Source organism: Haemorhous mexicanus, chromosome 9 (assembly GCF_027477595.1).
Source record: "Haemorhous mexicanus isolate bHaeMex1 chromosome 9, bHaeMex1.pri, whole genome shotgun sequence".
Lineage (NCBI taxonomy): Eukaryota > Metazoa > Chordata > Aves > Passeriformes > Fringillidae > Haemorhous > Haemorhous mexicanus.
The window spans coordinates 11,898,391-11,921,966 of record NC_082349.1 but is presented as its reverse complement, the minus strand read 5'-3'; the positions used below and the strand labels follow the sequence as shown (position 1 = coordinate 11,921,966).

Sequence of the window (23,576 nt, the reverse complement as noted above, 5' to 3'; positions counted from 1 at the left end):
TGGCAAATGCCTTCAGTAATTGCAGGAGCTGGCTGGGAAGCTGTGCTGACCCTTGGAGATGTCTCTGTTCCAGGGTCTGGTGGAGCACTGGGAGCTTGGCTCACCCCAGCCTTGGGGAGCAAGGGGGAGCTGCTCTGAGGGTGTTGGCTGCAGTCACCATAGGGAAATCAAACAGGAAACTCATGAAAGATGATGGGAGGGGGATCTCCAGAGTTAAAAATGCTCAGCCTGCTGGCCATCATAGGATCCTGCAGGGTTGCAGTTCTGCAGTAATTCTTGCAGGAAGGCCTTTGTTTCCATCATTTCTGTGCTTCTGTAACAAGTTTGCAGCCATGATCCACCCCACCCTTCCCCTAGATAAAATCATTTTGCTTTGAAGATCAATTTTTTGTTGATTCTCAGGGCCTCATTCTCACGTTGTAGAGAGTGGTTAGTTTATTGCATTTGTTGATGTTATTCTGGTTTCATGCTGATTTAATTGACAGAGGTTTTCTTCAGCAGCATTTGCCAGAAATTGTTGAAACAGTATTAAGAAAATAGAACATACTATGTTGTATAGATTTTTTTTGAAGTATCTTTTTATTATCTATAACGCAATAATTTTAGCTCTCAGACTTAAAATATTTTCACAAACATTAAAGTGGTTTTATGTGGCTTACAATCTGTGTGAAACATTCAGTATGAAAAGGAACCCATCACATGGTGAGACAGTCTTGAAAACACAACTTTAAAATTCAGGGATCACACCAGCTCCTTGCCCATTGCCTTGTAGCTGCTGCTTGGCAGTTTATACAGTTCAGGAGTTCAGTTCCCCTCACTCCCAGTCTGCTTCTGTCCTGATGGTGGAGTCTTTGTTCCTATAAATGTTTTATAAAGCCATTAGTGTTCAGAACTTTGGCTAAGCATGCAAGTTGTTTAATAGCACAACAGTAACCCAGATTTTTATTTTTATTTTTGATGCAGACAGTAGGTTTTGTTTATGAATATTAATTTATTAAAAATTTTAAAGTACTTTGATAAGTGATACTTATATTTTACTGTGTCTTTACAGGCTAAGAGGTTCAAAAACAACTTGTAATACTTAGATGTCTCAGGTTTGATGTGCAAAGTTTTAGACACAGCTATTTATACATTCTTTGAAAATCCATTCATGTAGCTGTGTTTGAAAATAACTTTGAAGCATAGCTTGCTTTTTAGAACTCTGGCCATGGTATTCAGCTGAATGATGTCAGAGATAAAATACAACCTTTCACCAAAAGGTCCAGGTTCTGCTGCACCTGCTAGCACAGACACAGGTCTGCTCAGGCAGGGATGCTTTTCTTTGTCAAAAATGGATTTTGTCAGGATGATTGAAAATTGAATTTTTCATACCAAATATTAAAAAGTACACTGACTTCAGAGTCCAGTTTTATTTTAACAAAACACATCACTTGGCTTCCCACCAAAAAGCCTTGTGACATGTCAGCCTGCCCTAGGACACCTGCCCGGTCAGGCTTGCCACTGCAGTGCTGAGCAACGTGCTGAAGACAAGTGTTGTCCCCTTACCCTGGCCCCTTCTTGTGGCCATTTTGGAGTGTCTGGAGAACAGCAGCCTGTCCTGCCAGGGCTCTCACCTGTCTGCTCCAGACTACAGGTGAGAAAAACTGTTTCTGAGGCACGTCATGGAAATGTGTTGGGTGCTCTTCCTCACCAGCTCACCTGAAGTGGTTTTTGGGGCTCAGGCATTCTGTGCAGAGCTAAACCTGGGTGTGCTGTACCCCTTCTGCTGAACCTTTCTTCATCTAGGGTCCGTGGGATGTATTGGAGTTAGAATTTAATGTGTCTGCTATGTTTGGGGTTTTTCCATTTCTTTTCTGTATTAAACATAGGTTTTTGAATTGTTTAACCTAGAGGTGATTTTGGCTACATTTTATAGCTATAATGGAAGTGGTCTCAAGTGAAATCATGACTGGAGGTCATCCAGCTTGTAAGAACTTGCTTTTTGCCTAAATTGTAAACAGTACATAGACTTAAGTTCTCTTACTGCTGTGTAAGTTAGGAATTATTTAAATCTTTTGAGCTTTCTTTAAATAGAATGGTATCTAGTAGAGAACTTGGTGCTCAAAAGGATCAGAAGAAAAAGAGCTATTACTGCACACTTTTGCCAGCAAAACCAAATATGTCCTAGAGCAGCAGAGGTATTCCTGCCAACACCTTGGTGCATATAGGTGCTTTGAAGTTCACTCCCTAAGATTTCTGCTATTACTAAGGTTGATTCAAAAAGTTGAGGTGCAGAATCTTGCTATGTGTATGAGTCATGTAATGTTTTAAGAATGGCACAGTTCCCTGTTTCTCTGACTCACTGCAAGAAAATCACCAAACACAATATTGACTTGGTTATAGATGGTACAGATCTTTTACTGGCAAATCATTAAACCAGAGATTTTTCAGGCTTTTTTTCATCTAGTGAACTACTGCAGAGACAGGAATGGTACTCAGATGTAATCCAGTAGTTGACACAAACAGTAAGGTTGTCTCTCTTCCTCTTCAGAAATTACATAGCTCATTAGCCACATGAAACTTCATAACATTCCTGAAATTCAGCATATCTGAGTGCAGCATAAAGTATTTATGTAAGATAGAGACAATGTAATTTTTAAAATTTGCTGGTGTTTTTCTCATTAGTTTTTCCAATCATGGAATACCATGATGTGGAGTTAGCATAAATTACTGATAATTTGTTTTTACTGACAAGACACTGCTGCTTCTGTTGTGTTATGTTTTTCATCTGACCATGATCTTCCCTCTTAGAAGCAGAGATGTAGTAAAACAGTCTCTTCTCTTCCATCTTCCCATTAAATGACTCTTGTGGGTAATCACTCTCTGCCTATCCAGGACCATTATTTTACTGCTTCTCAACCACAGGGGAAGTTCTGCTGGTTTATCTCTTTGATGTTGAAATTTATATGGAATCTCTTCTTAGTCTTCAAGACAGAATAAAGATAAGTATCTGAGAATTATTTTTCTTTCAAATGCTGCCCTCCAAATCTTAAAAATTTAGTAGCAATTATGGGGACCTTCATTTCTGTATGGCTGGAGTGCCAAAGTATTAATGCATAGGGAGCACTTCCTTTGTCTGTACACAGCACTGCTCAGCAGAGCCAGAAAAGACCCATAAGTGCTTTTTGTTGCTGACCAAGCATTACAGGGGAACTGAATGTAGTATTAGATTTTTTCCAATTATAGCTGAATACAATGGATTGAATAACTAAATGCATTGGAAGGTATCTTGCATGAGGAACCTGAACAGTCAGTTGTGTGTTCTTGTTTTAAACTGTTTCATACTAGAAATACCATGTTGAACATTTTCTGTAAGCGAAGAAGGGGAAAGTTTACATGTTCCAGCATCCCAGAGAGATATGTTTGGTCGCTTCTTCTTGCCAGAACTGTTGCATGCATGCTCCACCTATTCTTCCTTGTTTATGCATTAAAACGTGCAACTTTAGGACCTTCCTTGCATTTTTAAAAAATGAACCCAAAATGTATTTTAAAGAATGACCTGTTTTCCCTCTTACACACTATTAGGAACAGTTCATTGAGCACTTCTCAATATGTTCTGTTTGATGTGTATGTATATTATGAGCTCTGGGCACCAGTAGAATCCAGTCTCTGCTGTCACATCTTGGAATGTGACTTTATCCCCTCTTCACACAAATGGCTCCCAGCAAGGTGACAGTAGCCCCCAGGCCGTGCTCTCCCTCAAAACTAGTCTCCTCTTCAGGGAGATGCAGTAGCAGGTGTGGGTGCAATTGATGCAGTGTTTTCAAAATGACTCTTTTAGGTTGTCCAGATCCTGCAGTTTGGACAAAGAAGTTTTAACTCTGATCTGTCAGTTTTCAGAGGTCGTGTTTCTTTTCTCTTTCTGTGCCTGTGAAACCCTGACATGTACAGATTGGCATTTTATCTCCATTCTTCTTTGGCACAGGATGGGAGATCAGTTTGACAGACAGCTTGGAGCAATTTAAGGGGCTGCCCCTCAAGTGGCCACCCTTCACTCTCACCAGTGCTGGTAGAGTCCTGTGCTCATTAAGCACAGCAATGGTGCAAAGTACTGCTTGAAAAAGAAAGGGCGTTTTTCATCCTGGCTGAGTATGTGACTACAGAATTTCTAAAGCCAACTAGGATACGTAGTATCAGCTAAAACTGATAAAGTGTACTTGTATTGCTGAAAGTTTTTGTTTATATTGCTCATGAGCAGATGAGAGTAAAAATAGCTGTTACTGTGGAAAGTTAAAATGGAAATAAATTTGAGGCTTTTGTGCATATCATGGGAGTGCTCAGTTTGCCCTTGAGAATACTGCTAATATGAGGCTTTATATGTGACTGCAGCCTCATCCATTTTGTGGATTATGAGACATCCGTTTCATACCCACCAGCATATAGAATTGTCAGATGTACTATTAAAAATATATATGAAAAGATACCCTGGCTCTATAGTAGCTATAATTGTTAGAGGTGCTGCACTGGATTTGCAGCTTCTTTAAGAGGTAATTCCTGTAACCGTTTCCCTTTAATAAGCACTATTTAAGATGTAAAATGAAGGAAGATGTTCAGGAAATGACTGTAACATGACAGGCTTTATAGAGTGCTGTAGATCTCTGGGGTTTACTCATCTGAACTTCAAATAACTGCGTTTTAAGGGTCAGTAGTAACGGTATAGCCATGGACTCAAAAAATTATTGTATTCCTTATATTTAAAAAATTGATTTGCTTCTTGTCAGCTGAAGCAGCCATGTGTTTGAAGATCCTGTGTGCACAAGCCTTTCAATATGCACTATTGATGTTTCTGTGTCTTTGTTTTGGCATGGGACTGATTGTGCCATGATCCCCTTTTGTTGTTCTTCAGGACCTGCTCACAACTGTGATTTCAAGGCGATGGTTACTGTTTCTTTTGTGCTTTATCTGTGCTCAGAGCTTTACAGAAACAGACAGGTTCAGCAATGCTTAGAGCTTGAAGTAAACTTCACATAGCATGTTGGCACAAAGCAAACCAAGGTTAACAGCCAGAGGTTCTGATTTGCAGACTAAGGCTGTAAAGGACCATTATGTTAATCTCTTCTGACTTTCTGCACAAAGCACACAAATACTTTATTTGTATTCTTCCTTCTTTGTGATTGCATTGGCATCAGGAAGGATAAGTAGAAAAAGGGTTTGAACAGAGGCTGGGAGATGTTTATTCAAAACATTGTAATTATGGGGGCAATAAAACTGAGCAGGACAATTAGGGCATGTAAGAACATATTTGTGATTACAGCAGATATTCACAGTACTGCAGCTGGTACTGAAGAACCAACATGTACAGATCCCATGGGTCTCAGTTACTGCCATCATGTGAACTTTTGCACACTGCTATAGGTAAAATATCAATAGCTGTCTCACTTTGTTTTGGGCAGATGATATTAGAACCACTGCTGTCACTGCAAATGTAAGGAGGCTATTTTTAAGTGAGTTCTGTGCTTTGAGACTCTTTGCTCTCCTTTGTGGTCATAATAAGCTTGGCTAATGTCAGCTTTTTTCCTAAAATTATCTCTTCAGCCATTTTCACTCTCCACATTTTAGTCCTCTCTTAAGCGTATAATTCACTTTTTTCATCCTTCCTTGTTTCCATGATATTTTTATGTGATATATTGGTCTGCATTCATTCACATTTGTTATTTATAAGTCAAAATGCTTAGATATCCTGAGTCTTTTTGGATTTGTCTTCACTGGGTCCCATTTACTTGCTGTTCCTTAGAATATTGGAAAAGTGAATGCTATTTAGGGCAGTGAGGTGAGTTGTTTCCAGTGGGGATAACTGAATAGGTTTTTCAGTACATAATGGTATGCAAATAATATACCTCTGCCTCTCATGGGAACAGACTAAAGAACTGCACAAGCTGTCTGTGACCTTAATAGGTTTGTAGGCATCAGAATAGAGCCCTGACTTTTGCTGAAGCAAAGTATGTGATGTACAAATACTTCAGATGTGTTTCAGGGCTAAGCAGGAATAACTGTGAATTTAGGATGTGGTCCACACAGCTTAGTGTGTATGGCAGTGTATCCCAGCAATACAATCCAGCTGATGCACAAGCAAAGGTTTTAATAATAGTGACCATTAATAAAACAGATGATGCTTGAAACATGCCAGTTCATTGTGTTGCAAGAGTGTCTTCATGTACAATACAAGGTGAGGCTGCAAAACACAGTAAAATGAGAGGTACGCTGCTCCATTTGTCTGTTTTTATGTGTATGATGTTGTGTATGTAAAAGTACCTTTTAAAAATGTTTCTTCTTTTTAGTTTATTTTATTAGAGGTTCTAGAGCAATTCAGGAAACAGATGCTGCATTTTAAAAAGCTTTGATTTAGTGAGGCTTTCTGTGTAAGAGAATGCATCCTTCCTAAAACTTCATTTTACTTAAATTAACTTGTATTTCCACTGAGGATGGCTTATATTAAGCACAAAGGGAGGCTTAGCAGTTTAGACTTCCATCAAATAAACTGCATAACTAAAAAGAGAAGATGCCAAGCCTCACATACTTGTACTTGAAAGAATTGTGTTCTCTCTCGTGGGAACTTGAGATTAGAGAAATTATAAAGGCTTTGCATAAAAACAGGGAGTTAGAATTAATTTTTGCTTAAGCGGGGAAGTGTCAAAAGCCTATTATGGTAATTTTTCAATTTTGTCTTAACTGTTCACACATTTTAAAATAGTTGTACAACTGAGTGGAAGCATAATTGATGTGTTGTGGTTTCTTTTTCCTTTCCTTGGGCCATCATAAAACACAGCTTAGGTGCACTTAGGCATGGAAGAAGTAGGTGTGCTAATTAAGTAGATGAAAATTTTCATATCATAGTGAGAAAATTTACCTAATGGATTGGAATAGTACTCTAAGAATGGTTCCCCTATTCTTAATTACATCCAAGTGCCAGATATCAATATTACATGAGACAATTAAGCCACAAAAACCTTAGTGAGAAGACATAATTCCTAGCACTAGAATGATGGGGTTGTAGAGACTATAATGTTTATCACTACTATTATTATTATTGTGAACAGTTGCACTATAAGTCTACATTTAACAGCAATTACTTTATTCATTGTCTTTTAATGTATAGTAAAAGCTGAAGATATGGTGGTATGAAGAGCTACTGCTACATTTATTTTTTTAATCTTTCTTAAATTAAAAAAATATAAATCTTCTCTATATCAGAACAACCAATAAACTGCTATGGTGTAGTAATTCAAAATTCATGTTTGACCTAGAATAAATTTTAGGACTTCCCTGGGTAACAGAAGACTGATTTATCAAATCCTTTTAATGCTAAATCAAATATCTTTTTATTTTATTAGATACAGTATTAACAGCAGGAATACTGTTCCAGAGTTATTTTTATTTTGGTGATCAGCTTTGCTATTCCATAGGAGAAGTCTTTGGACCAGGTTTTGCATTTGGAATGAGATTTACTGGCAAATGTAGAGTAAGCAATGCTCCATAGTGATCATTGGTTAGTGAGATGCTGGTTTTTATATGCAGAGAAAGGGCTCCTTTCCTAGCTTGCAATGGATTTTTCTGCAGAAGCCTGTTTGGGCTATGAAAACGCTGCCTTTGGCATCCCCAAATTACACCCAGCTTGTTTGGCCAGATTTTTTTCTGGCTTTGTGTGCAGTAGAAGCTGGTGAAAGGACAGAGCTTTGCTGTATTGCTGGAGTGAGGCACATTCTGCTTCAGGACTTTTCTGGTGCTGCTGAATGGCTTCTGTCAATCCCACTTGCAGTGTCTCTTCACACAAACCTTAGAGGGGTCTGATTGTTCCTCAGCCCTTCTCTCCCCAAAGCTGTGTTTGGGAATGACCTGACTAAGAGCGTTGGTGCTGCAGTTTTGGTGAGATGAGCCTGGAGAGGAGGCTCAGCAGCCACTGTGGCTGTTAACTGAGATCTCTGGATTCTGATGGGTTGTATTTGTGTCCCTGGAATAAAATGGCAGGATAACACAGCCAAGTGGGAGCATGGATGTGTGTTGGGCAGAGGAAAGGAGAGGATGCTGTAAGGTCTTTAGGCAAAGGGAAATGTATTTAGTAGTCTTTATTCTCATTGTATTGCTTGATGTTGCACAGTATTGGTGTGTGTCTAATTTGAGTGTAAGACTAAATTTTTGACCCAGTTTGTGTTACCTATCACTAAATATATGCTGGATGGGGACCTTCCTGTATCAAACACATTACTGAAGTATTTTATAGTACATTGTCCAAGATGCAAGATTTAATTTCGTTTTCTGGTGTCTGTTCAGTGTTGTGTAACATTTTCATTTCTCACATAACCTTGTACAGTGCTTATTAATCATTACTTTTTTATTGTTTACACATGAAAGCTTCCCTGATAGACAGTGTTTATTTAAATGGTATTCCAGTGAGTAGTAAAATTAGCAGCAGGAGTTTTGTTAGATTTTTTTTCTTCTATCCACTGTATTTCTTCTGAGCTTATGCAGCATAAAAAGTAGGTGTTACCAAGAAGTTCACACTGATAAGGAAAAATATAAATGTTATCAATCTTGATATATTTTGTGGTGCTGTGACAGCAAATACCTTTCTGAACACTTTTCCTCAGGGTAAGGCACTGTTAGCTCCAAATATATTCTCACATTTATCCCACTTAACCATGTAATCCTAGGTGTTATTGGTGATTTTTTTGTGTTAAGTTAATTATGTTTTGTTTGCTGTTCAGTAGCATGCTGTGAGGAGCACAGAAATGTAACTCACGAGCTCTTGACAGGACTGATGAATGGCCACAGACAGAGATATTGGCAGGCTGCTCTCTAGTGCTCTGTCTAGAATTGTTTTCCTAAATAATTCAGAGGGCTGAAATTTGATGAAATCATTTCCATTTGAAGAATGAATGGAAGGTGTAAATGAATGAAGACTGGTAATGGAGCAGTTGTGTTTATACTGTTGGACAGTCAAGACAGGTTCCTGCATGGTGGTTCCTGTGCAAATTCTTTGCATGGGGTTGTGATTGAGCCTTGTGCTAGTGATTCTTTCTGTAATGGTGGGCATTCCTGTGAATTAGACAGTGGTTTCGTTCTTTTCAGGAGTGCTTAACATGAAAGGCCACCTACAAATACATGGCTGACAAATGGGTGATGAGTGGTGCTTAGAGGGGACTGAATGACAGCAGGCCAATAGAGCAGTAATATGTGGTTAGTGTAGATGGAGGCAGGAAAGCTGCAACTGGTTTGCCCCTAGATAAAACCATATGTGGTTTCATCCTTTATAAAGACCCTTTTGGAAGCTGTTGATTCTGCACCTGTCACATGTGGTGGTCTGGGAGGGTGTTGGGAGGGTGTGTCCTCAGCTGCACTCATTCCTTCTTCCGGAAGAGGCTCTTTGTGAGCCCCACAGAGTATTTGACTGCTCAGCTGTGTCATGCAAATGTCATGTGGGAACAGTGATTATTTATGGTACCATAAATCTGCTATTCTTTCTTAATGCCTACAAAAACTCTGTGCAGGAATGGATCTGCTCTCTGGGACTCCTTGTCCTTTGACATACCAAGTGTAACAGAAATGGCATTTTTGTGGAGGTGTAATTTTGTGCAGCCACTAAATAAGTGCCTGTATGACTGCCATGTCCATGTTTTATGATTTGTTTTCTATAACAGCTAGGGTACCCCAAAGCGTTGGGTTGATATTTCGGAACAGGTCTTTCTCCTTTTCCCATAAGAGAGTACATACAATATAAACTTGGGTAAGAACACTTGTTTGGCTTATGAGTACAAAAGTACTGAATACAGAATCACCGTTAAAAGCTGGTTTGTGGTGAGGAGCAAACCGGTCTGTCACTAGCTGTTACTCACTGGTGTGTCCCTGAATATCAAAATGAAATGCAGTAAAAGTACAGCCATACTTGATCTTGCTCTTATAAGTGTGAAGGCATCTTTTGCCTCAGCCTTGCTTCTCCCTCCATTCATTTTGTCATGCCTGCCTTCTGTAATGCCATTTCAAGTTGCACAAGCTGGAGCTAGAAAATGTGGAGCTTTACTGCACATGCATATAATGCAGCGCAGAGCTCAGGGTAATGGAGAACATTTTAAATTATAGCTGTAGAGATTTGAGAAATGGACATTAAAAACTATGTATATAAGGATTTCAAATGTAGCTGTTGAAGTATTTGATTAGATCTTGTACTCAATGTGGCATACTCAGTATGAGAACTAATGCAGTCTAACATCTGTTGTTAATACAGCCTGTCACCTGGCAGTAAATGAATAGATACTTACGGGACGTGCAGACACAGAAGTGTGATTGGAACCATCACTACTACTTTGAAAGAAACAGCATAATAATTTATTAACATCATGGTTTCTCTATATATAGGAAAAAACCCAATTTTGATTGAATGTGGATACTCAGAATGACACTTCATCATGGAAGTTCTAAGCATACAATTAATTTTATAGGATTTGGAGTTAAACCTTCCTTAGAAAAATGGATTTAAAAGCATTTGAGTGGACTCACCTTGTGGTTCAGAGAGATGCTAAGAGAAATCCAAGTCAGAGTTCCTAGGAGGAAGTAGAAGGACTGTGCTCCTCAGAAAGGCTGGGCTGGATGAGGCTGGAACTTGGAATAATGATCCCAGATGAAACAGGTGGGAGCCCATGAGTGCATGTGCCCCTGGGTGGGGGCCTTCTCTGCAGAGCTGAGAAGTTGGCTCTGCCACTGGCAGTGCAATGTTGCATTTGTGTGAACAAGACCTGCCCAGTAGAAGACTGAGATAATCTTTTCCCAGGGGAAGGTGAGCAGTGCATGCTCTTGGAAAAACAGTGCTCTGATGTGGCTGCAGACCTCGCGTTAGAGGCGGACGGGACACTTCAGTTGTTTCCTGGCACAGACCACCCACCCCACTCCTTCCTGTCCCTTGCACAACTGCCTGGCCTTTCCCCCTCACAGCATGGCCAGCAGGCTCTTCCCTCCTAGCAGGTAACCCACTCTGTCACACCCATCCTTGCTGGACATAGCTGTGACCTGTTGAGAGCAAGGCTGTTACAGTGCAGCTCATCAGCTTGCAATCCGTTCTCCTACACTCCGGGAATAGCTTGGCCCTATTTACATCACGGTATGTCTGTGAACACAAAATATTCCTGTCCCTCTAGAAGCCTTTTCCTCCTTTGTTCTCTGCTGTCTCTGTCTGCTTAACCCAGAGTTTCAGTGGCAGGGACTTGCTTTTATATCTGATGATTTTTGGAGGTTTCTCTCTGCTGAGGTCTGTCTCACCAGTGTGTGTTTTTGTCATTTTCTGACTCCCTCCATTGTAAGGACCTCAAGGAGTTTATCTTTCCATTTGTGGCATGACACTGAGCACTGAATTCTTGCCTTTAGTCTTGTTTTTGCTTATAATCCTCCTCTTGTTTAAATTAATTAAATATAAATGTATTTAAAAAGGAACATGCTTTTCTAAGTAGCAGTAACTGAGTTTTGAATACCAAGCCTACCTAATTAAGCTGCTCATCTGGTATTTTTGCATGCTTCAGTTGGTGTGAACCTTTGTGTTTGCAAATGTAACTCGTGTATTTGCTGTTGACTTAGGTGGCCTTTTGTGGAAAATCATGATCATGGCTTCATACATGGGTATGAATTGGATTAAAATATAAAGAACAATTTGCTTAGCATACCTTAAATAGAGGCAGTTGCCCTTATTTTTTTTTCTAAATACAACTTAATCTGACTTTTCTCATCTTCTCTCTAAAGCATTTGTGAATTCCAGTATGTAGCTCAGTGTCAGCAGAGCAGGTGAGAGCTCAGCCCCGTGCCAGGCTGTTGAGGACAGGTAGGAATGGTCTCTGTGTGTTCTTTCTGGAATGGTCTCTGTTCATTCTTTCTGGGTGCAGCAAACCAACACCTGCAGTTGGAGTCCCCCTGGTGCAATCCCTGTTGTGTTTGCTGGGTGGGCATCCCTCAGCTGAGCACTGACTTGTCTGGGAATTCCACTGCCCTGGCTCCCAGGTGCTGGCAAGGCTCCCTTTGATTAGAAGTTGTATATTATGTATTGTATCACAGGTTGGAAGATTAGTGAATAATTGTTAAACCACTAAAAGCACTTTACAGTGCTGTGAAATGCTAAGAGATAAATCTGAAAGTAGGCAGTAATAAGTAGAAGCTCATTTTAAAAAAGCCCATCTAGATTATGAATTTTAGAAGGAAATGAAAAAGTAAAGCTATCATAACAGTATTGTTCCTATTACAATGATTATACAAAGTAAATGTTAAAATGCAGTTGTTGGTATTGATGTTAATTTAGTTTAGCTGCTGTTTCTTCCCGTACCCTATGTGAGTTTTTGTTGTTGATGAATGAACTTCCTTCATTATTTTATTAATATTGGAGATATCAGTAATCATGGCAGTGTGGTTAATAAATACAAACCAGGAGATTAGACAAAAGTACTTAAAATTGTTTTGCAGATTAACAGGCACCGTTGATGCTGGAGTTCTCTTATGACTTCAGTCTTGCTGTGGGCACAGAAAGGATTAAACTATTACTTGGTGGCTGGAGTTATTTGATTTCCCCCACTCCCCTGTGAGAACCCCAAAATCCAAATGGTACCCAACAAAACAGAAGTGCAGACTTCCACTGAAAGCTTTGAGGACATACTTTATGCTGTGATTTGCTTGTGATACATATAAATTCATTCTGAAAATAAACTTTGTAGTGTGCTTTATCATAAGAATTGAAAGGATTACCCAGTTTGAAATTCCAAATTGCAAGTAACCCTGAGTTGTTGGAGTGTCTCTAGGAAATACATAGTGTGCTCTTGGCACAGTGCACTGTATAGCAGAATTTTGCTTTTCCAAGGAATTTCCTTCAGTTTGAGATCAGTTTTCTGAAGTAAGAAGACAGTGGATTATTCCAGTTTTGGATTTGAGGTTCACCTTGAATTTCAAAGATCTGTTTTGAGACATGGATCTCTTTTTCAGGTTTCTATACTGGTCTTTACAACAGAGCCTCGCATAAAATTTGGTAGCTTGATGAACAAGAAAGAAAACCTTTGGTATGCACTGGAAGAAAAAGAAATATTCATTTAAATGGAGAATGACCAAGAAGAAAATTTGGAAATTCTCCCCCCAAAATACCTGAAATTCACCCCAGTGAGTGTATGCACTGCACAGACAAGTGTCTTTCACTTCCCTGCTTGCTGGCCCCCAGCACTAGGGGAGGTGGAAAAGCCCTCAGAGGATGTGCACAACCTCTCTCTTGCCTGTAGCTGCTGCTGTCTGCCAGGCAGCCCCAGAGCCCTGGGATGTTTTATACCACGTGTGCTGCAATAAATAGGCCACAACTGGGTCTAGGACACTCAGTGCTGAAAGTGCAGTGAGAATTAAGCAGGGATTAATTTGAAATCCAATAGCTGCCCCTTTAATGGACTCGCTGGCACCTAGTGCTTCTGATGTGTTCTTTTTGTGCAGCTACACAGGGATATTTTGCACTCCTGCTGCAAAAACTCACCATCTGCCTCAGGTTGGGGAGAATATCCCCTGCAACAAGGATTATGTGGCGTTCATGTCTGAGTGTTTGCACCCTTTCTTAAAGCCCTCTTTGGAAAAAGGTACAGAAGGAGATTGAAGAATTTGTGTGTCCCTGTTTCATTTGGTAATTACTTAGTTCCTGTCTGTTTGCTCAGCTTTCTTTGCTGCAATTATTCAGATGTGGATTGTGAGTTTAACCCAAAGCTTACTGTACCAATATTTTTGGGCTTATTGAGAACATTAAGACAGAGTTCTGTTGGAAAACTGTTGGATGTTATAATACAACAGTCTTCCACTGTGTAAAAAAACTTGATTTATCCTTGTAGATAAGTTTTAGACAGTGTTGTCCACGTAAAATGTTAATATGTGATGTTTTAAATCTTATTTCTGTTGTGATGTAACATTTTTAAATTAAACTATTCTTCTTCTAATTACCACTTCAGCTTTTCAAAATAATTTTTTTCATAAAGCTTATTTTAATTGGAGTAACATGTATTGCATGTTTTATGAAACACCTTCATTGAAAGTCTTGGATCCTTTCCATTCAGGTCCCTATAGACCCATCCAGTTTGAAAATACACTGTTTTATCTTCTCCTTAATTACAGTACTTGGAGCAACTCTCTGTTAACTGTTTTTAGGTTCCACAGGATAATGAGTCTACCAGAACTAGAGAGTATACAGCAAAAAATTGTTCACAGGAGGAAGCTTGCTGTTGCTTAGCTACCTGCCTTTTTAATTTGGAATCTCCAGCAATTCCATAATGAGTAGTCCTTAAGCTGCTAAATGTGTTTGTTCATGACGGAGTGTACCATTCTGAACGTGCATTTCACCTATGCATTACTGCTATTATTGTGGGAATAACGAGGGTGTTTGGAATGGGATTGAGCTGTGTGAATCACAGTACCTAAATATGTCAGTTACAGAGGCAGTTCCTATTGGCGGGTACCACAATGAAATTCAGAATAACTTGAGCAAAAAGTTGCCTCTGCTCCTCCACAGTAGTCCCAAATATGAACAAGTTTTGTGAAATCTGTAGGTAGTGCAACCAGTCTGTAGTACACATTCTCACATCAACTTGAAACATAATAGTGATAGATAATATATTGCAGATCAGAATACTATGACACTTAACATGGTTTTGGTCCACTTAGCATTTTCTTGCAAGTGGGAAAATGCATGACGTGTAAAAATTGCCTGAATCTCACAGAAATCTGCTGAAATAAGACTCTGAACTAGGCAATAGTCATAGGAAAACTACTGACTTTTTTTCAGAATCTGTGAAAAAATTTACTTACATTAATGCTATCTCATCAATCCTAAAATTGATATAAAGAGATAGTTTATCTGTCTAGGCTTGTGGCCACAGAACTGGTATAAGCATAGAAAGAAATTCTGGCTTTTCTAAACCTTTTTCCAGAATGTGGATCTAAAAAGGATTTTTATTTGCTGTTAAAGTGAATTCTTTCTTGCTTATAATAGTCTTTCCCATTAGGAGAAATCTCTGTGACTCTTTTCCTTTTGCCTACACAAAACAGCCACAGCAGCTTCTGCAGCAGTATGGGTGAGGCACGCGTGTGTTTCTGGGAGGGCATCCATCCCATCCCATATCCCATACCCCATATCCCATGCCAATATCCCATACCCCATATCTCATACCCCATACCCCATATCCCATATCCCATACCCCATAACTCGTGTAACAAGCACAGCTGGCTGGCACAGGTCATGGGAGCAGTGGCACCATGTCCCATGCAGATGGGGCCATGCACAGGTGCCAAAAGCAGCTTTTTGTAAAGGAGCTCCAGCACTCTTTGCTGCTGAGCTGACATGCCCACCTAGCCAGAGTTTTGTTATTGAGGCTTTCTGTGTTGTATTTGTTAGGATTTTAGAAAGATGAACTTGTTAGTTTGACAACTAATTATATTTTTAATTTAGTGGTGAACTCTCTTGGGAATCTATGAGCAAGTTAATTTAAATGAAATTAGGAATTTCAACTCTTGCAGGTATACTTTGTGGATTTAAATGTGAATCTGTGTAATCCCATTTTAGTTATTCATAAGGTTTTGATGTCCTCATGGAAAATACTGGCCTATTTCAGTATGATTTTGTGCTCAATTAACCATTTAGAGATATTGACTTCTAGATATTCAACAGAGTTGAATATTTTTGCCTTTTTATTGTGGTATGATATTTACATGTATATTTCAGTTTCTGGGTCTGTAAATCTTTCTTATTAGGATAATTTATTTTTAAGATTACTGAGTATGTAGCTCTTGTACAGCCTCATATAATTTTCGTCATGCCTTCATGGTTTTACTCCTTTACATTTTAACATTGCATCCCCTGACTTTAAAGTGACTATGTGTATGTCCCTGATTTCCCAGTGCAGAGCCACGGCTGCACTGGCCTCTCTTCCCTTGCACAATTCCATGGAGACTTCAGTACAAGACATGACAAAATGTAAAACCATACTCATAGATCACCTTATAAATATTTATTCATATAAATTCTTTAAAGAAATTAAATTACGTGTTCTATACAAAATAGGAAAGAGAGGCTTTTAGTGTCACTGGCTGCAAATTGAAGTCATTTGTCTTGAAGGGTCAGGTGCCACTTTGTGGTAAGATACTTGTCTGAGATCCAAGAAGGGAAAGATTGATAGTACAAAGAGATTGATGGAACAGGCACTGCAATATGCATACGAAGTTACAGGTTAATTAGGAAGATTTAAACAAGAAAGTCCCTTTGTGTGGAGAAGTGTCATGTGCTGTTACTCTCAGAAGCGAGGTGTGCTGGCAGCCTCTGAGCAGGCAGAGTTGATTTTCAGAGATGTTTGTGTGGAGATGTGCAGTTGTGAATATCAGCGAGGTGGCAGATCACCAAGAGCACACGCTGCAGCTGACGAGTGCTGCTCAGGGAGTTCAGTGCTTTGCATACAGAGACACCTGCTCTGCTCACATCTTTGGCTTTGTTGTGGTTGATGTAAATTATAATGCTGGTTTTGTGATTCCCGTATCAGAGTAAAATCATTAATATTTCAGACTGCCAAGTTCTTTGGGTGTCTCAGGTGATACGACTATTTGTTCTGCTTTTTAATTGCAGGCACAGCAGAAATTGCAGCGCTTACAGAAAAATCCTAAAGCTAGGAATGTGTGGTTTATAAAGTGGGAGCTAAGCAGTCAACAAACATTGTTTTTGTGTTGATAGGAAAGCTGTTTTGAAAGAACAGACACTGCACACTGTTCCTTCTTTCATTAAAGTTCACCAGCCTCCCTGGTACATTTAGCAGAGAACAACAAGCTTCTCTGTGTGGATTGATGCTGAAATTAAAACAGCAACATCTTCTGTAACAGTTATTCACTTGGCAGAAAGAGAATTTTAAATTTGACTTAAATGCAACAAACCCAAAATGGCCTGTGCCCCTTGTGTCTCATTCTGCACAAGGACAAAATGGTGCAAATCTTTCAGTAAGGCAGGAATAAAAATCTCAGCAAGCACTTCAGTATTTATTATCGTAATAGTAAATCATCCCTGTCTGCCTGGGAGATCTGTAAAACATACCTGCTGAGGGCAAGAGCAGGTACAGGCCTGAGGGACTGTTATACTCTAAATACTCTAATTCTGGTATTTTTGTCATGATAGCCGTAACTAAAGTTTTTTGACTAAAATAGTCACCTTATTTTTAGCCCCAGAGACAGATCTTGGGGTACATGGCAGCTCTTACCTTCTACAATCCATTTCTCTGTTCTCTGGCTGTGGACTATCTGAATTTTTGGTTTAGTAAGGGAAGGAAGAAGACAGGTAAGTTTTACCTTGTCTAGCTGCTATGTGGGAGACAGAAAAGGCCTTCAATTGCAGCGAATGGCTTTTTACTGAAGATGAAAAATTTGTTGAAAGGGGACAAAAGTTTGAATTGCAGAATATATTTCTATTAGGGAAAGGCAGACTCAATGAGGCCCCTGGGAAATGTGATTGACATTGAAAACAATCCTATTTTGTTTTATGATATTGCTGTAATGATGAGTCTTCTCTTGTTATGTGGTCAGATATCTGTTTATTCACATAATTCTGAGTACAAAAGCAGCTGTAGAAAACAGGGAGTGGAAAAACAACACTCTCTTTTCACTTGTAGGAGCTGGTTTTCATACTTAAAGAATTCTTCTCTTGTATTAACATGAGACCAAATACAAGAAAATCTGTCAAAACAAATGAGTTGGAACACGTCCCACGATACCAATACACACAGGCAAAGTGGTGTCTCAGGCACAGTTCCAGTGGCCTTTTTGTGGTACTTACCCTCCCTGCTTGAGTGGCAGCTTGCCTCCCATTAGCCTCCCCATCCATCACAAAGATGCTTCTACTTCAGGAAGAAATACAGTTTATTGGTATTGTTCTACTGCAAGGATCATATTTTTGCAGTTGATAAACACAGTGCTTTTCTTATTGAGAGATCTAAATACAAATATTCTTTTTTTCTTTTTGTTTTTTCTTTTTTTCCAGAAACCAAAACAAAAGGACTGGCATCCACCTGGAGGATTTATTTTAGGACTGTGGGCATTGATCATCATGGTTTTCTTCAAAACATATGGAATCAAGCACATGAAACATGTCTTCTGAACTGGAGCAAACAAGATACTTGCACTGGCTGCTACTTTGGGTTCATGGGTATCTCCTGTGTTCTCTGCACGTGGATTATGGTTGTGTTGAAACTCTGTGTTGACATCTCGCTTCTAAAGGTTCTTTTGAAGCCATCTCTTCTGCCCCTTTTTCTGGAAAGATTCTAAAAATGATGTTAATGTTACTGTTATTTCACTTTGTCTTGTTATTTTCTTTGTCTTGTCTTTGTCTTTGTTTTTTGGTTAAACTTAAAAAGGGCAGGACCTAAACCTAGAAACAGGACTTCTGTGGTTGCTTCTGGATTGTAAATGAGCAAATTATTTACACCATACTTCGAAGTAAATCTTAGAAGTCACCTCTTACTAAAGAACTGGACATTGAGGAGAGCATTATTTAAGATGTCATTCTGTCAATAAAAACTTAACCCACTTTGCAGACTTTGGCATGGCATATTGGAAGCTTTCTTCACAAAAATAAAAATACTCTGGAATATATTGATTTCTTCTTTTTTATTATTTTTTCTTCCCTGTTAAACAGAACCCTTAGATCAGTCCTTTCACCTTAGGCAGTTTTGATTCTAGAATTCTATGAGTTGGTGAAAGTGAAACAAAAATTATGACCTTGCTGAATCTACTTAAAAAGAAGGTCAAAAAAAGAGAAAGGACTTCACCATGTCCATTACAAATCCTTCACAGGTGTTGTATTTTCATTGCATATAATATGGACTTGGATGCTTCAGAATTTTCAGTTCATTGGATTTTGCACCGAAGAAAATCAGCTCTGGCATCAGGATAAAGAACATTATCAATTGTACCATTGTATTCTGTAGTTTCTGAGCCCCTAGAAAATGTGCTTTGTTGTCTGTGCTTTGTAAATTCTGGTTTGGCATATTGATTTGTTCTTCCTGGACACTTACTGATGAATGTATGCTAGAAGGGTTTTGTCTGTATAATATAGTGATATTTGTGAAGAGAAGAGCAAATCTGTGCATGTGTAGAAACACATCAGTCAATGAGGAGAAGCTTTTGCCCCGTGCTTTTGGAACTTGTTCTCTTCCTTAACCAAAATAAAGCTTACCTGATGCAGTCGTGGTGTAAGTCCTAGACACACATCTCTAAAAGTAATTAGGAATTATCTGTAATCACACATAGTAGCAGAGTTGGTATATTTTTCTTAGAATATGGTTCTGAGGATTTCCTTTTGCACAGCACATACAAACCTGAGTGCATAAACATTTTTGTCCTTTTTTCTTTTCTTCTAGCTTGATTGTGGCATCCCAGCCTTGGGTGAGAGGAGGTGAACTGTCAGAGCTGTGTGAGCCTGGGAGGGCTGTGGAGAAGCCACTGAGGCTTGCAAAAAACAGAGAAAAGAGCAGTGGTGGTGCAGCTTGAGAACTAAAGCCTTGGTTTTTTATCTCTAAAGATTTTCTAGGCTTGGAGATATTGAAGGTACAAAATGATCCATTATGGGAAGGTAAACATTTGCCTACTCCACCTCTTTGTGGCACTTCTTGGTGAAGAGCTGGGATTGTTTTCAGCAGCAGGGGCTTAAGGCCCAGGAGTAGGGATTAAACCTAAAGCATTCCTAAAGAGGGGTGGATAATACTGGGCATGTCTTCTCAGTGTGCTGATCAGAAACTTTAATGTAACTGGTGCACACATCCTCCCTGCTAACAACAATGACACTTAAAGGGAAAGAGAAACCCTCTGTGGGATGGATCTGAGTAGCATTCCTGGTGCTGGATCTGTTCACAGTGGTTTGGGTTTGGGGGTTGTTTTTTGGATAATGTCCTTCAAAAGCAATGACTTCATATCCAAAATCTGATATAACTGTGACTTTTCATAAAATCAGAAAACCTTTTTTTTTTTTTCTGAACAATTTCTAATAACAATCAAGTAAAATCTACTGTGCATAGACCATGTAGAAATGTGCAGACCCAGTATAGAAATGAATCTTACAGAATTCCTTAGAGAATTTGCTTAGCTTTCCTTTCCTATTCCAACTCTTTTTCAATTGTAGTAAATATTTTAATAAAATATTTATTTTATAGGCAAGTTTTGCCATACTTTAAAAAGTGTAGAAAGCCTTGCGTCATTTGCAGTAACCTTATTTGGACTCCTCAGGCCTTATTCAATTTTTCTCTTTCAGTCACCTTTTGCAGGAAGTGATAGAAACATCTACAGAACTCAGCTGAATTTTGCCAGTAGCAGTAGATACCAAAGATTCTGTCTTCTTAAAAGCTTATCTGCTTAGGGAAAAGGAGGCAATTAGGTGGGTTATTAAAATGCAATTTATGAATAGAGGCACTCAGTAAGTATGCATGTGAAGGTGATTAAATTGAAGTGAGAACAACAGTTTGACTGGAAAGCAGCAAACTCTGCTTCAGGCATTTTTAACATTTTTGTATGCACAGAAGTGAGGAGTTGAAATGGATCGTTCTGAGGCACCATAAAGTTGCCTATGCTACACACCTATGAGACAGTATTTTCTATGCTGTGATAGCTTTTATTCCTTGAACAGTTACAGTCTGAAAGCAAGTACAGGAATGTCACAGAATTGTTTGTAGATGTGTGTTGTATATTTATTTTTTTATTTAAAGTTAGTAACCTTTTCATTTTCCCCAGGAGGCCTTCAAGCTCAGTTTGGAATGTGGCCTCTGGGAGCCAGCCATGTCACCTTCAGTCACAAACCATTTGTGTTCTGCTGGCCAAGTGTGCTTTGCAGTATGGGTGCTTCCTCCAAGGTGCACAGATGATCTTTCTGATGGAATCCAGGAGACAAGCCAGTTTCCTGATGCTTCTTTGCATGGGAACCTTTTGAGCAGAGTTGAATTTCAGCATTGTGTGACTCTGCATGGAGAGCTCTGTGAACTAAGCGTGCCCGTGCCTGCCAAACTCAGTGTATTCAAGTCTGCACCCTGTACTGTGGAACTGCATTGACAGGTCCTGCAATGGGGTTTTAAGATATTGTTCAGAACACTCATGGATGATAAAAATAGATATTGATCATTTCAGTTTTTCAGCTCTCTTTCAGGATCACATCTTAAAATGCATCTCTATTATTGAATGAAGAAAAAGTAGCTCCCCAATAGGGTTGTACTCAGGTCCAGGTGCTCTCCTGTCCCCTGGAGTGCTGTGACCAGGACCAAAGGCTGACACAACGTGTGACTAAGCTGTGCTTCTGTTACAGACTGAAAATGAGGTTCCTACAAAAAATGAGTGGAGAAAGAAACCTGGGCAGGGGGGAAGACAATCAGTGTTTCTTTGTCTATTCCAGCAGAGTATTTTCATGTTTAATGAGTGTTCTGATGAAATGCTGTTCTCTTGGCATAAGCAAATACCAGAGCCTGTTCACAGGTATCCTATTAGTGATGCTGTGTCTCTTCTAGAGAGTGGAGGGTTTTTTTCTTTCGGTTGGTTTTTCCTCCTGAAAGCTGGTATCTGTTATTGATTACAGAAAGCAAATGTAGTCTGGGTCTAATTCTCTTGCTGAGTGCCTGCACACTGAGCCCATTTCAATCTCTTGTTTCAGAGTCAGGGATTTTTATTCTCAGCTTTTTATCCACATCCACAGAAGTAAATGGAACTTGTGGTCCAATCTGCTTTCAGAGAGGCATCACTGCATGCTGGAGCAGGGCTGAGTTGCACTAAATCAGTGATTTGCAAAGGGGCTAGGGCCAGGTTCAGTTGTGAATTTATCCTGGGTAGAGAGGATTTGTGCAGTGATAAGGACAGGGAGCTATTGCACTGTACTCCTGTGAGAGGGACTGGAAGGACCAGCTGAGGCAGGGCAGAATTCTGCAGCCCTGGCAATCCTGATACTGACAGCATGTCACTAAGGGGTTTTTTCACATTACAGAACGCTTGCTTTCTCTTCTCTGATGGATGCTTAGAGAGAAGGAGTAAAAAGGAAGTTTCTGATCTGAAAGCTTCCCTAATTATCCTTTCAGTATAGCTGAGGAAGGGAGATGCTGCTAGTTTCTGGTAAATAGTGAAGATTTCATCCATCTTTGCATTGTGAAGTCAAAAGCTTTTATGTGGTCAGGATTATTTGGACTTGATAAAAATAGATGAAGTGGGAGGCAATCCACAAAGTGAGAATGGTGCATTTCAGAGAGTCTGTGGTGTCTGGAGAGAAGACAACCTTTGTATATGGTGCAGTGTGGGACAAGGGTTGGGACAAGAAAGATCAGTGTCCTCACGTACAGATCTTCAGCTCTGTCTGTGTTACAGAGCTCTGTGTGACCTGGTAGAATTTTATCATGCTTCAGACTAATTAACCTTTGGATTGAGACAAGCATAAAATATTTCACCCAAGAGACTAATTTATCCATAAAGTTATGAACTGCAGAAAAAAGCTGTGTATATAATGAAAGAGTCTTCTCAACCATGTAAAATCAAACTCAGGCTGCAGCTGACAGAGAGGAAAGTTGGGGCTCAGTACCAATAGTTGTCCTGCAGAAGTTTCTTTTCAGTATTCCACAAATGAATCACACGTGCCACAACCATCACTTCAGCACTTCTGTACCATAATGAGCATGATAGTTTTTTGCATTTCTTAAGTGGTGAAAGACAAATCTTTTAAATGGAGAAAGTTTCTTAAAGAAGATTATATGACTCAAATTTATTTCTGCTTTTCCTCTTTCTGTGAACTTTTAAACTTTAAAAATCTTTCAGGAAATGTATCTTGAAAGTGTCTAACATAGTCTGAAATCAGCATTTCTTAGAACTCATTTGACTTGCAAGTTCTTTATGACAGAGTTACTTTTTCTCCCCTAATGAGGATTTCTGCCTGATTTAGTGATTAAATTGATAATATTTAAGGTTTCCATTCAATGATGTATATCTATTAATGTTTGATTGTGTCATGTTTTCTTCCCCATGCAGATTATAGATTTAAGTTTTTTGCCTTTCTTTCTTTTCAGGTCTGTGTGAGAATAAAACCGAAGCCTTGGCCAATACTGAGCCAGTTTGGCTGCTTTGGCCAACGGGCTTAATAGAGATGCAAATTGTACTTTCCTAAATTATTTTGGTGATGTTGTTTACGACAATCCCTTGAACAAAAGAAGCCCCACAAGAAGCAAACTGTTTGGACAGTGTAACTGCATTTTTCACACTGCTGGTGACATGGCTTTGGTGACAGCTCAGCAGAGACCAGGCCACCAGGCTGTGGTGTATTTAGGAGATTCATGGAGTGTCATACCAGTCCCTGTGACAAAACAGACTGATCTGAAATTGCAAACAGATTTCCTTTCTTGGCCTGACTTACTGGAATAATGCTCGTATATTAAATGTCTGACTAGGCCCACTGGCTCTGCATGTACTGAGTATTTTAAACTGAGGCTCTGTCCTTGATATCCAGCTCCAATATAATGGTACTTATTTCCTTTGTCAAATGCTTTGACATTTACTAAAAAAGAGTGTCA

The 23,576-nt window shown here is 39.3% G+C and overlaps 1 protein-coding gene across 2 annotated transcripts in view; it reads left to right on the top strand.

Moving 5' to 3' along the window:
* The window catches only part of PIGK (phosphatidylinositol glycan anchor biosynthesis class K), a 64,268-nt gene extending 45,623 nt beyond the window's left edge, over positions 1 to 18,645 (top strand). For both annotated transcript variants that reach the window (XM_059854051.1, XM_059854050.1), the window contains exon 11: positions 18,035 to 18,645. In XM_059854051.1, the coding sequence (XP_059710034.1) occupies positions 18,035 to 18,151 (117 nt within the window). In that variant the 3' untranslated portion in view covers positions 18,152 to 18,645. The remainder of the gene's footprint in view (positions 1 to 18,034) is intronic.
* Positions 18,646 to 23,576: the final 4,931 nt, after the last annotated feature.